This window comes from Sus scrofa, chromosome 17 (genome assembly GCF_000003025.6).
Source record: "Sus scrofa isolate TJ Tabasco breed Duroc chromosome 17, Sscrofa11.1, whole genome shotgun sequence".
Classification (NCBI taxonomy): domain Eukaryota; kingdom Metazoa; phylum Chordata; class Mammalia; order Artiodactyla; family Suidae; genus Sus; species Sus scrofa.
Genome location: NC_010459.5, coordinates 4,919,144 through 4,934,187, shown reverse-complemented (window position 1 = coordinate 4,934,187; position 15,044 = coordinate 4,919,144). Strand labels below are relative to the sequence as shown.

The following is a 15,044-nucleotide window of genomic DNA, read 5'->3' as shown; positions in this document are numbered from 1 at the left end:
TCCAAGATACTGAAGCTGCAGTTATTTTATGATAGCACACTTCCCTTGATCTGCTTGTTTTTATTCCATCGCTGTTCACCCTTAATTTTTAAAAATTTTATAGCCATACTCTCGATGCTCTTGATTTGTTGATTCCACAAATCAATTTCATTAAGATCCAAAGATAGCAAGTCTTGAGGTATATTTTGTACCAAATTAAATTAGAAGACAAAAAATTTGTGCTTTCATAGTTGCTACAAAGATAAATAATGGAGAGATTTGGTGCAAAACAACAAAATACAAAAAAATGTATTTATTAGCTATATATATATGTATATACATATATATATATAGCTAATAAAATTACCTGAGGAGTGTAATGCTTGTTTATTTTTTTGTGTATATCTTTGCAATCTATTTTATATATATGGACAGAAGAGACTGTGAAATATTTAGCCATGCAGAACATGTGACCAGACCAGAGCATGTGTAGGAAGACATTTTGGTAATCATTAACTCTGCCCTGAAATGATGGACAAGTTATGATGTGTGTTGTCTACACTTCAATCAGTAATATTAGCAGATCTCCAAATGTTAGCCACATTGGTTTGTTTCCCTTGTACATTCTTTATTCATGATATTTCAATGCTGTAACGTAACTGGGTGGTCCTTTTTAAACAAAACATTATTTGCGAAACAGAGGGTATTATTTGTTTTTAAAGCTTTTGTAAATAAAGGCTTCAGAAATGTTTTCTTATATATGTTCATGACTGGTAATTTTGTTTTAGAAATTTGGGGGATATTGTGTTTTGTTTTTTTAATTTGGACAGTTGAACAGAACTCAGTAGCTTCATTCACTACCTGATTTTTAATGTTTTAATTGAAAAATCAACCTGAGTCATTTTTTGCATTTCAACACTGTTGACTTTTTTATGCATACCTGAACTAGATGTTAAGAATTGACTTCTGTCTCCCCTTTCCAAGAATACATTTATTCCGAAAGACTTAAAAGTAAATGCCTTTGGTAACTTACTGTGACTTCTTTTTAGAGCCAATACGATATAGCAGGTATCTAATTTTTTATTTTGATCTTCACCTCTTTGAAAAAAAATAGGAATTATAGAGATTGCCTTTTGAATAGCTATGTACTTGCTGAATTTCCTAGTTTGTATCAACTTTGATTTTTGTCTCTAAGAGCTAATATATTTTATAACTTCTAAAAGAGGAACATTATAACCTTTACTAAATCTAGCTTTTGGATAAAAGCTATTTGGTTGATAGTTTTTTTAGTGTTCCTAAGCCATTAATTCTGGACTCATCATATTCTGTTAAATCTCCTAGAGCAAGCATCAGCAGAGTATGGCCTACCAACCAAAATCAGCCTGCTGCCTGTTTTTGTATGGCTGGTTGAGATGAGAATGGATTTTACAATTTTTAAAGTGGTTGGTGGAAAACAAAAGAATAGTATTTTCTGACATGTGAAAATTACTTAATGTCCATAAATAAAGTTTTTTGGAATGCAACCACATTCATCATTTATGTACCACATGGCTACCTTTGCACTACAGTGGGAAAGCTGAGTAGCTGCTACAGAAACTGCCTCTAGTATTCTTATCATTTCATATTTCTTCTTGGCATGCTGTAAAATCAGTGATGCAGATAATGACCTGACAGCATTTGTTGTGCCTTATCTCTACCACAATTCTTTTTTTTCTGTTACTAATTCTCAAAACTGGAAAGGTGCTCTTTGAATGGTGTGCTTTTAGGTATGTTGGAGTGCAGATTTATATTATCAAATTATATGGTAAAATATTGGGTTTATTATGCAGTGAAACTAATAGCTGCTAAAAAAAAATACATGTTGACATAACCAGACTAAGCATCCATCACAATATACCCAACTCAGAGTTCCCGTAGTGGCAGGGTGGTTAACAAATCCGACTAGCAACCACGAGGTTGCGGGTTCGATCCCTGCCCTTGCTCAGTGGGTTAAGGATCCGGTGTTGCCGTGAGCTGTGGTGTAGGTCGAAAACGTGGCTCGGATCCTGCGTTGCTGTGGCTCTAGCGTAGGCCGGCAGCTACAGCTCTGATTAGACCCCTAGCCCTGGGAACCTCCATATGCTGTGGGAGCGGCCCTAGAAAAGGCAAAAAGAAAAAAATATATGTATACCCAACTCATAGGAAAGCAAGAGTCAATTTAGAAATTTTAAAATGAAGTATCTCATCATGGCATAATTTCTTCACAAGAATAAAAAATGAAAAGGCTGCAACTAAAGCATGTTTACAAGTGGCCGGTTTGTTAGCCATGAAAAGCCTATTATTGATGTTGAGTTATGTTTGAATGCAGCAGCCCAAAGAAATGTATCCAGATAAAGACCGTCAACTTTTTAATGGGAGCAGTTGCTTGAAGAGTGAGGACATGGGACATAACAGTTAACTATGGGGCAATGCAGATGATTTTGCGTTTTTCTTTGGCTCTTAATGGGTCAGATGTCACCAGTACTGCCCAGTTGTTCTTTTTTTTTTTTTTTTTTTTTTTTGTCTTTTTGTCTTTTTTGTTGTTGTTGCTATTTCTTGGGCCACTTCCTCGGCATATGGAGGTTCCCAGGCTAGGGGTTGAATCGGAGCTGTAGCCACCGGCCTACGCCAGAGCCACAGCAACGCGGGATCCGAGCCTCGTCTGCAACCTACACCACAGCTCACGGCAACGCCGGATCGTTAACCCACTGAGCAAGGGCAGGGACCGAACCCGCAACCTCATGGTTCCTAGCCGGATTCATTAACCACTGCGCCACGACGGGAACTCCCCCCAGTTGTTCTTTATTTTTGAGAAATCAGTGATTTGAAGTGATTAAAGAATTGGTTTCTATAAATAGTCTCTATGGAATAACTGCAGGTGAGAATATTTTCAAAGAAGTTGAGAAACCACTAATAGTATGACCTGAAGTGGAATCTACTAAGATATAACTGATGGTGGTAAAAGTATACATGAGCAGGAAATAGTTTAATTGGTCAAATTTTAAACTTGTGAGAAATGTTAAGGTGTTTGGTTGTGGGGGACCCATTTCACTTGTTTCATACACCTTTTTTTCCTAAATAAGAACATTGTTTACTGTTAGCTGCTCTTATTCCAACTGCAAAAACCATGTAAAAAGAGCATAAACAAAAAAAATCATACCCGAAGTGTACATATGTATACAGACTGTCCTGTTGATTCTTTCTGGCCGTTCCAGGGCTCAGCCTTATCCTCTATTTCTTGTTTTAAAAACTTTAAAACATGTTTGCATGTAACACTAAAATGAGTGTATAATCAAGGTTGCTTTTTAAAAACAGCTTACACAATAAATGTTTAAGTCATTTAAGATACTTTTAATGCTAGGGTTTAGTGGCTATGCATACTGACAGAAAAAGACATGAACTCTAAACTCTGACAATAATAGCCTTAGCTTCAGCTGAATGAAAAACTCAAGTTTTTCGTGGTATCAATTCTTTAATTCAGTATCAACGGAATTCTACTCTGGGGCATTATGGTTTTTTCTCAAATTTGATTAAGCACCTTTATCTGTCAAACAGCTAATAAGGATTAAATTCACATCAGGATTGAACTCCTTACAGTGTTGAACCTTCCTGGAAGATGCAATATAAATCAGTTTGTTTTCATGAATCATAAAATACTGTCCTTCTGAGCAATGAGAAGCTTCTTTAGCATTAACCAGAGCTTGAAATCACTTACCTTAGGCCCCTTTGGTTTAATTGGTACTCAGAAATAAGTCAACACAAAGATGGATAATCTTAACACACTTCTCCCCAGCTGTAAACTTGCAGTACAGAAATACTGAATGTTGGCTATGAGAAGAGATCAAAGATCTGTTTGGACGTTGTCACAAGTTTTGTTTTTGCTGTCACTCTCCTGCAGGGAGAGGGCTGCAGAGATTTCAAGTTGTCTTTATGGGCACTGGCCAGCCTATTTCACTAGAACTTTTTGTTGGTAAAGAAAAATTAAAGGGTGTGAGAGACTGAGCTCTTAGTAACCTAGACTGTATTATGGATAAGCATCCTCTATACTTACATCGTCTTTTTTTGAAGATGTAAAAAACATCCTATTTCAGAGGCTTTTGTTAAACTGAACATCATGCTGGGAGATACTTCATAGTTTCTGATCCACAGGAATTCTTTTCAAGCAAGCCTACTTGCACTCACCCCTTCAGTGATGTCCACTTGATACAAGTCGGAACACTACTGTAAAAGAATAACATCCATGATGGCAAAGGGAAAAGGAGGCTGCGGGGTTTGGACCATGATAAAGTATAACACAGTTGCCTGTGTTGTGTAACAAAATAAGCGTTTGTTTTTTTCTTGTTTTTTTGATAGTAAATCTAAATCTAGCAGAGAAAATTGCTCAATTTTAAAATGACTTCTCTAAATGTTGGAGTGTATATGCTTTTAATAAGTGACATAAACAAAACTGTTAAAGTGTTGGTAAAAATTGGAAACTATGAATTTATACCAAAACAAGGTTAAAAAAAACCAAAATTCCAGGAGTTCCTGTTGTGGCTCAGCAGAAACGAATCTGACTGGTATCCATGAGTACGCAGGTTTGATCCCTGGCCTCACTCAGTGCGTTAAGGATCCAGTGTTGCTGTGAGCTGTGGTGTAGGTTGCAGATGCAGCTCAGAGCTGCCATTGCTGTGGCTGTGGCGTAGGCCAGTGGCTACCACTCTGATTTGACCCCTAGCGTGGGAACCTCTGTGTCGCAAGTCAGCCCTAAAAGGACCACCCTCCCAAAAAAGAATTCCACTAGGTATCTTTGTAGAAGTAACAAATATTTAAGGTGTATAATGCAGTCTGCTTCCACAGGTTAAATGGAAATTTATTCTAAATTGGCTATGTTGAAAAGGAGTATAGGCTGTTAAAACAGTTGGGATTATGCGGAACAGTTTTCTGCTGAAGGATCTTACCTAGAGAGCTCTGTTACTTGTGAAAATCCATTGCCGCAAAGTGTCACTTCAGATAAGATGTAAGTAGATAAGAATCTGTGGTCTGTGGAGGTGGGTGAGATGGTGTACTGGAGAATACATAGCTTCCTCATGGTTTATAGTGTAAATGGATTTGCGTTGAACTTTTATATGTTTCGAATTTTTTTTTAATTCATAACAGTATCAGAACTATCACTTTTACAAGTAAATATAAGTTCATAATTTTAAGTATAAATTATATATAACTTTATGTTTTTTATATATATACATATATATATTGCTTTTTAGGGCCACACCCGCACCATATGAAAGTTCCCAGGCTAGGGGTCGAAATCGGAGCTCTATAGTCGCTGGCCTATGCCACAACCACAGCAACACCAGTCTGAGCCACATCTGCAACGTACACCATAGATCAAGGCAACACTGGATTCTTAACCAACTGAGCAAGGCCGGGGATCGAACCTGCATCTTCATGGATACTAGTCAGATTTGTTAACTGCTGAGCCCTGATGGGAACTCCTATACAATTATATTAATTGTAATATAAATTATAAATACAAATTATGTACTTTATAGAAGTATAATTATATTTGACAATATAATTTGTAGAAGTAAATATATTTGACAATATAATAATTATATACCAAAGTATACAGTGTAATTTCAGAATCAGCCCAGGTTTACATGTACTATTTTAAAATAGGGAAAATTTGCTACTTTATGGTATAATGGAGTAACAGCTTTTTCACAGGTTGTTTTCTTGAAGTATGAATCACATGATTACTAGCTTAATTTTTTGTGAACATGATTCCTAAGACCTTTGTGTTTGATTTTCCTAGTGAAGATAGTTTTTTGTCAAACATATGCCATATTTCCAACAGTTACCTGTTGATTACAGTGTACTCAAATTTTATGGTCTGTTTCGAACTGTCCACAGGCTCATTTAACTGCTAATGAGTAATTACCTCAGCCTGTCATCCACCTCTTCTCAAAAGACCTATGTTATGACCAGGTTGCAGACATGAATTTTTGCCTGTAGTAGTCCTGGTAGACCATGAGGAAAGGTATATTTTGAAAGGAATTTATGTTGTCAGTGCAAAGGCAATTTCATATAGACAGTTAATAAAGATGATCAACCAGACTTTATTATGGTATATAACAAGAAGAAATTCGTAGATAAGCAGTTCCTTGAATGTTTCTAGATGTAGTTTATCTTTGAGAAACAAAACTCACTGCACAATGGCAAATAGTTAGCTAATGTATATTTTTTGTACAATATTTTTAAATGAAAAAATTCTTAAATATTGATACCTATATGGTAGAATATCTAAAAACAAGAAAAATCAAAATTATCAGCTTAATGGACTATCAGGACTTATACTTCATGTCTTCAAGTTTGAGTTAAGCACTTAAATATTTTAAAGTAAAATGTTTAAAGTATTTTAAGGTACATTTTATAAATATATACAAAATGTAGGTCTATCTGATACTTTATTCACTGGTAAAATTTATACTGCATATCTAATGAGATATGCCATCATATGTCATTATACCCCCCCAGAAATGAAAACAAAACTAAACGCAAAACCCTTTAAAGATGAGTCACTGTATGAAACCAAAAAGGGAACCATTACAACTTAATGGAAAAAACTTTATTTTAAAAAATGTTTTTAAATCTGTTCCTAATGTGTATTGATTTATGTATTTCAATAAGTACATGAAGAGAGCTAACAGGTAGGGGTGGGGGTGGGGTAACAGTATTCTGGCAAGGTAAAGCATAAAAATCCCACCTTTCCCCCTAGCTTCTAGTTTGTTAGGAGGGGATACCTAACAGAATCCTGTCTAAAAACAGCTCTAGCACTGTGCTTTGAAAAAAAAAAACAACAAAAAACCTGGCTGCATATAATTCTTAATGCATCATGTGATGCTGTTGCCCTTAAGACTTTGAGCAGTAGCTATAGGTTCCAACCTGGCACTTCAGGTAATGAAAGATGATGACCAAACAATGCTTTAAGTTAAAAGTAAAAATGTATCATTATCTTCTGAGATTTCTTGAAGTAGATTGTCAGATCAAAATCTTTAAGCTTTTTAAGAAAATCTGAAAAAGACTGCCATCCTATTGTTCAAAGAATTATTCTCAAATGACTTATAAAATGGACCGGGCTGACATTAGTTCTTTCATAAAGTCATTTAATATAAAATTTCATATTTCTAGGAAGGATGAGTAAGTGCAAGGGTCTTTTACTCCATTATCCTCTGGTCTTCTAGTCTTTTGTGTTTGTCTAATTCACATTTTGAAAACTTAACACCATTTTCTCTTTGATTAAATACCATTCCTTAGCTTTGTAGTCTTAAAAGGTAATCTGCTTTAAATTCTCAAAATCAATACCAAAAAATGTATATGTCATATTCTAACCACTAACATTTACAAAACTTGCACTCTGTCAAATTAAAAAAGAAAAAAATAAACCATTTTTTTTTAACAGTGCATACAAGGCACAAGAGCTTCTTAGTACATTTACTGAAGCTGAACATTTTGGCATCAACAAACATACCACTTTAGTTTGTCTTAAACTGAGTTTCCAAACAGCACACCATTTAGTTCGTGTTGAACTAAATTTCCAAAAGTATATAATTTTTTGATGATTTGCATAATTTAATCTTAACAGGTATTTGAGGACTTATATCCTCATACAGTTAATTGTCACACTTTGATGAGAGGACACAGAAATAATACAGATTATTAATGAAAGATTAAGCTATTGGCCCACCATGAAATCTTAACAGAAATCTAGTATTTTTGCCATGTTCAATAGGAGAAATAATCCAAAAAGACACTTAAAAGCCAAACCAGCAAAAGAATATCATAAACCAATCTTCATTATTATGGACCTTCCCCCAATTTTTAGATAATTCAAAACATGAAAAATATATTTATGATGTAGTAGAAATGTATTAGTTCTGACAAAAGATTTTCTAGCAAGTGAGCTCAGGCTTCAATGATCATACTTCTTTTTCAGAATTTGACTAAAGTCTGGCAAAAAGTGGATGGTCATCTTCAACTGCAGGCCACTTGACATCTGCAGTGAATTCGGAGTTGTTCGAGTTGACGCAGGCTGGGGCTGGATTCGCATCAGAGGGAGTAAACAATTCTCATTCACCACTCACACCTCCTCATAGGCAACTAGTAGGTTTTATGAACAAAGCTTACCATTGTAATGTCACTTGAAATCTTTCACATCTCAGTATCATAACAGTCTCAAGTTTTCTGAATCAGAAAATCAAAGGATCAGTGGGCTTTTTATGTGATAAATTGTGCTACCCAAATATCTGGGTGAAAACTGGCCCATGAATTTAGTCCAAGTTTTTACAATAGAAGGTATGTTTGTCCTTGATTCATGAATCACAACTACTTTTAATACTTAACAGGAATTTTGTTAGTTGAAAGAGTCTGTATACTGGATCAAAAAAGTGTTACGCTTTAAGCAACAGCTTGGAGAGAACTAGTCAGTTTGTATTATGCGTATCCAGCCAGAGGGAATGGGAACGGTTGGCTAATGGTGCCTTCCTGTGGGAAGACGCTTCCATCCAGCAATAGCATTGGTACCTTGGAATGAAACAGAAAACATGAAACTATTGTGTTAATGATTAAAAAAAAAAAAAAAAAAAAGTAAGCAAAAAACAAACTCATTTCTTGTTTGTTGCAGTTAACACCCCTTATACAACATTAAATGTTTTCTATACTAGAAGGTTCAGTCGAGTTCTCCAAATAGACAGACCTCTAACTCAATGCTTCTCAAACTATAATACACATATACAAGACCAGAGGAACCACAGCAGTGACAATGTGAGATCCTTACCCCTCTGGGCCACCAGGGAACTCCCAAGACCAGAGAATCCTGTTAAAATGCAGATTCTGAATCAGTAAAGTCTATGCTAAGGTCTAAAATTCTGCATTTCTGTTAAGCTCCAGGTGGTCTCAATGCTGCTGGTTTGGGACCCCAATTTGAGTGACAGAGTTCTATGTTGTTGGGTCTGAATTTGTATGAAGCCAACAGGGCTTTAGGAATGACAGGTGAATTGGTAGGGGATTTAGAGAAATAATTTCAAATTTCATGTGCATAGAAGCACAGCATTTAAAAAAATTTCTTATTGTATAAGAGTGAAGGTGGGTCAGGTTAAATTTAATCTATACTTTAGCACTACTATGGTTTAGGCACATTATAAATATCTGGAAAAGATAATGAAGTAAGAAATACTTTATTAAAAGGCCACAGGTCATTTGCTAGTGTAGTTCAAAACGGAGAAGAGACTGAAGATATCATTTAGTAATCAAATTAGGTGTATTACATTCAGTATAAATGTGTACTGAATGAACTGAAAGTATGAGATGTAAAGCAAGAAAAACTATTTTAAACATTATTTTGACTATCTATTACCTTGAGAAAATTCAATTTTTTAAACATTGTACTGTCACTGGTTATGTCAACAGAATGAACAACATTACATCAGACAATCACTTTTTTTTTCTTTTACATAAATGCAGCTGATTTATACTGCCATTGGGTTTTGAAGACCACTATTGTCATATATGTTCAAAAGCAATAAAATGACAATTCTGTGAGGTTTCAAATTTCAGTGATGTTATTTTATCACCTATTTATCAATTCTTTTTTTTTTTTTTTTTTTTGGCTTTTTAGGGCCACATCCATGGCATACGGAAGTTCCCAGGCTAGGGGTTGGATTAGAGCTGCAGCTGCCAGCCTACGCCACAGCCATAGCAACGCCAGATTCGAGCCACATCTGTGACCTACCCTTCAGCTCACGGCAATACCAGATCCTTAACCCACTGAGTGAGGCCAGAGATCAAACCCGCATCCTCATTGATCAAACCACTGAACCACAGTGGGAACTCCTGTCAATTCTTTATTTAGAAGGTACTGTGTGTTTGGTATTGCAAAGGGTTCAGAATAATGATGAAGAAATGCAACACTGACCTTGTCAAAATTTTGGGAAATTTACCTGATTTACATATGAAGTTACATTACTATTAACCTTGTAAAATATTTAACACAGATGATCTCATAAACAATGGTAATTAGAACTAATTCAATATACTGAAAAAAATCCTATGAAACTTAGTATGCTTTACAGAATCGTGTTCTATAAAATATTTTGCTTGTGGTGTTGGCCAATGATTCATATTTGTATAATCATAGTTACATTTTAAGAATTCCAGAAATTTATATTGTCTCCTAATTATCTAAATTAAGAAGATTAAATTTTCACTATCCTAACCATAGCCTCGATCAATCTGCTCTACTACACCATCTTGTAGAGTCATCCAAAACCAAACCACTGACACACAGAATTACAGGACTATTCGGCAAAACCAAAACCAAACAAAATAAAAACCAGATATCCATAAATGTGACGCACGATTTTGTTTTATATGTAACACTCTTGCTAGGTCACAGTTCTGTAAGTAGAGAGTTATCCTGACAACTTTAGTGTTCAATTTTTATTGTTGTTCTGTTAAGATATTGATGGCTTTGTTCTATAGGGGCTCTTTATTGTAGCCTTTTATTGACCACAGGCTTATGAATATATTTCACTTTAAGAAAATGGATTTGGAACTACAGGTTTAAAAAAAAATTATGGGTTAAAGAACATGATTTGGAACACCTATTACTTTAAGGGTGACGCATGTTCTGGGGTCCTACTTAGCGTAACCAAAAATAGTGGTGGCAGAGATTTGTGCTAAAAAATAGAATTATCTTGGACTTAGATCCAGTGAGGTTCAGCTAATGGATGGTCAAAGATATGACCACTGGATATCCTGAAGGAAAGAAAAAAATAAAAATAAAAAAAATTGCATGATCCTATGAAAGGACAATTGTCATGTAAAGATCAATATTTTAGGATTAATCCTTGCTGTTTAATGTATTTTGAATAAATGAATAAAAATAAATTTTGGTCAACTTGTTTTTATAGTTTTTCAAGTTAACCTAAACACTAGCTGTTACTGAAGCTAGATCCATGTCCAGAGGTCTCCATGGAGTTCCCCTCGTGGCTCAACAGTAATGAACCTGACTAATATCCATGAGGTTCAATCCCTGGCCTCACTCAGTGGGTTAAGGATCTGGCATTGCCGTGAGCTGTGGTGTAGGTTGCAGACACAGCTCAGATTTGACTTTAGCTGTGGCTGGGGCATAGGCCAGCAGCTGCAGCTCTGATTTAACCCCTAACCTGGGCGCTTCCATACGCTGCAGGTGCGGCCCTAAAAACACACACGCACACAAAAAGAAAGACAGTGGTCTCCAGCATGACTGATAAAATCCCAAGCTTCTGTTTCAATCACTCAAAAATAAATGTTTATGGAAACTACTTGCCCTAAGGGAACTAGAGAACTGTTGAAAATATACACTATAACAATAAAGGAATAACTTTGCTTACTTTCATAAAGTATGAATGAATTTTGTTAGAAGAGTTAAGTCTCATTCTCCATGGTCAGTGCAGGATTGCTCATACCTTCAAGAAAGAACAGAAGTTAGCAATTTTTGTTGTTGTTGCTTAAACAAATAGAGACTTATTCATCCAGGAATCCCACCAGTACACTTCCAAAGGTGTCTTGTACATGGTACACGTGTTTATAAGATGGTTATATAGAAACACACACACACACACACAATACAGTTAGCCACAACCAGCATACAAAAAGGGGGGGCATGAATAAAATAATGTAAGATACATTGAACCTGGCACTTCTAACATTACCTGACATCGCTGTTTCCAATTCTTCCTCTATCTACCTCATTTTGGTCAAACTAATCTTTGAGCCCTTTTCCCTTTAACCATTCTCATATTTCTCTTCCTTCTTTTACACCTTTAAACTTTAACTAATTTCTCAATTCATCTATCAAAGTAACAAAAAATTAATCTAAGATCCTTTAACTGTTAAACTTTAATTTCTGGATTTATCTCTCAAAGTAACAGAAAACTAATCTAAGATGCCCCCAAATTAACAGCACAAAGAAAGCAGAGAATCACTTCCATTTTAATGCAGAGCTATAAGGTGAAATCTGAATCCCTTCTGAAAGATGAGAGTTTTGTCTTTCTAGCCCCCAAGCTTCCTTGCCTCTAAGGAAACGGAGGGATTCAAAAAGCAATCAGGGGTCATCAATTTTGCTTAGGTAATACCTAGTCCCTCCCATAGGCTGAAAAGTAGAATGTCACATTTGAAGACGGAGAGACCAAATTAGGAATACTCAAATGATGGGAATCCTCAGAAGGCACACACATTCCTTGAGAGCAAGACTCTTTAAAGAAATCCTGTATTTCAGGAGAACGTGATTGATTATTTATTAAATAATGACCTTAGAATTTTTACTCAGGAGTATCCATTTGTTTTTCACCATCACTAAATCCCAAAGAGATTTCAAATAAACCTGTAAACATGAAATTGCAGTAAGACAAAGTGAGGCAGCACTAGGAAAAAAAACTCGAAGAAAAGACTAGACATGAAGGATAAAGGTTTGAGGAGTTAAATGAGTCAACCTGGAGAGTATCTGGCTAATAGTGTCCTAACCATGGATGCACGGCTTTGCACTCAAGAGACCACACCTACATACACACACTTGCCTGTGATCACATGCAATCCTGAGAAATAAGTAGTACTCTAAAGATGAGGAAGCCAAGTCTAAAAGAGGCAAGGTAACTTAACAAATATCACACACTGATTAGGTGCCCAAACTGGAATTTGATATCAGGTCTGTCTGCCCTCATGGACTTCAACTTGCTTCTTCTTTGCCAATAAGCTACACTGACCCAAGTAATCAAAGGTTAAAGTCAACAACAATATGGAGTTCCCGTTGTGGTGCAGCAAAAACTAATCTGACTAGTATCCATGAGGATGTGGGTTCAACCCCTGGCCTCCCTCAGTGGGTTAAGCCGGTGTTGCTGTGAGCTGTGGGGTAGGTCGCAGACACAGCTCGGATCTGATGTTGCTGCGGCTGGGGCACAGGCTGGCAGCTACAGCTCCAATTCGACCCCTAGCCTGGGAATCTCCATATGCTGTGGATGTGGCCCTAAAGAGCAAAAAATAAAGTCAACAACAATAACAAGAGAACTGTGAGTAGAATGTGAAGAAATGATGGGTAAAGTTATGGCAACCCTGCAATCTTCACCCAACATTTTGAAATTAGATAGAAATCTTTGAGTAAAAGAAACCTATAAAAAAAAATCTGAGATCCCTTTCAACACATATTTTTCAACCTTTTGTTGGAGTTTACTGCTTTTCCAAATTTTAAATAAATGATATTTTGAGTTTATTTCTATCATTTTCCTTGATATGGGATCCTGAAAATTTCATTCTCTAAACTGGAGAAAAGCAATGTAAATCTAGCTTTCACAAAATGATTTTCAGCAGCTTACTGACATTAACAAAGTACTTCACAAATAGTTCTCTGAAAATAATTCTATATTGACAATGGTAGTCTGACTCCAAAACAAGAAAAATTCCACAGGTAATAAGAATGAAAATTTTTTACCACTTTCACCTTTTAAAAGAAAAATATATCAGAGTTCCTGCTGTGGCACAGTTGGTTAAGAATCTGACTGCAGCAGTTAGGGTCTCTGTGGAGGTGCAGGTTTGATCCCTTGCACAGAGCAGCAGGTTAAATGATCTGGCGTTGCCTCAGTTGCAGCACAGGTCACAGCCACAACTTGGATTCCATCCCTGGCCTGGAAGTTCCACATGCCTCAGGTGTGGCCATAAAATAAAGATAAAATAAATCCAAATGGCCAAACAAAGCATACCCTTACCAGATTTGCCTTTTCCCGGGTTTGTGCTGCTCTCTGTCCAAGACTGAGAATCAGTAAGAAGGTGGCTCTGGGACTCTCTCAATGGCTTTGCCGGAAATTGATGGTTTTCAGGGCTAAATAATAATAATCATCATGATCATCATGCTAATAACTCTTTTAAGTTTTACTGAAGTATAGTTGGTTTACAATCTTGTGATAATTTCTGCTGTACAGCAAAGTGATTCGGTTATACACATATACACATCCATTCTTTTTCAGATTCTTTTCCCATATAGATATTACAGAATATTGGGTAGAGTTCTGTGTGCTATACAGTAGGTCCACGTTGGCCAGTCATTCCATATACCACAGTGTGCATACGCCGGTCCCAAACCCCCAGTTCATCCCTCCTCTCGCCACCTGTCACCTTTGATTACCATATATTTGACTTCCAAGTCAACATGTTAACGCTTGATAGTACTAAGGTGAGTGTTTCTCAAAGGATCAACTCAAACCACTGTGGTGTAGGATTATTGTAGGAGTTATTCAAGAGAATTTGGGGAAAATAGGAACAAGGCATTACATCACACTGACTCAACGGAAAAAAGTATTCTCTGCTCAGTTCTCTTGTCTTCTGATTACAATATGACGACAATCTCTAACTCTGGTAAATCTCCCTTCTTAAAAGAGAAAATAAGCCTCATCCTCAGACTTTAACAGGTAAGGGAGTCTAGTTAGAACCAAACAAAATTTCACTGATTTTAAGTTATAGTCTATGGCAAATTACACTAGTTTCTCATTTATGAGAGTGATATAAAGTCTGGTTTAAAAATAACGTTAAGCCATCGACACTCTGGCACAGTGGGTTAAGAATCTGACTCCAGCAGCTGGGGTTGCTGCAGAGGTGTGGGTTTGATCCTCACCAGGTGCAGTGGGTTCAAGGAGCCCAGTATTGCTGCAGGTGTGGTGTGGGTTGCATCTGCAGTTAGGATTCAGTCCCTGGCCCGAGAACTTCCATGTGCCATGTGTGTGCCCATTAAATTTTTAAAAATGAAAATAAAGTCAGATTCCAAAGTAAATAAATATATTAAAGAAAAATATTAATTTGCAAGTGGAAAGAAAAATATGGAAAATATTTGAAGATCATGGTAGAAAAGTTTGAGAAAAACTGACTTATTTTTTCTAAAGTGGCCTAACTGGTCTTTAACAAAGAATTCTTTCTTTATAAAACTGAAACAAAATTGAACAGTATCCTGCAGGAATGCTGAAAACATCCGACACTTATCA

General features: G+C 36.2%; 1 protein-coding gene across 3 annotated transcripts in view; it reads right to left on the bottom strand.

Annotated features, from left to right (window-relative positions):
* The window catches only part of ZDHHC2 (zinc finger DHHC-type containing 2), a 72,981-nt gene continuing 64,015 nt past the window's right edge, over positions 6,079 to 15,044 (bottom strand). For 2 of the 3 annotated variants that reach the window (XM_021077421.1, XM_013984983.2), the window contains 3 exons: positions 13,779 to 13,891; positions 11,412 to 11,486; positions 6,079 to 8,562 (listed from right to left, as the gene is read on the bottom strand). In XM_021077421.1, the coding sequence (XP_020933080.1) occupies positions 11,446 to 11,486; positions 13,779 to 13,891 (154 nt within the window). In that variant the 3' untranslated portion in view covers positions 6,079 to 8,562; positions 11,412 to 11,445. The remainder of the gene's footprint in view (positions 8,563 to 11,411; positions 11,487 to 13,778; positions 13,892 to 15,044) is intronic. The other variant, XM_021077422.1, reaches the window with a different exon arrangement.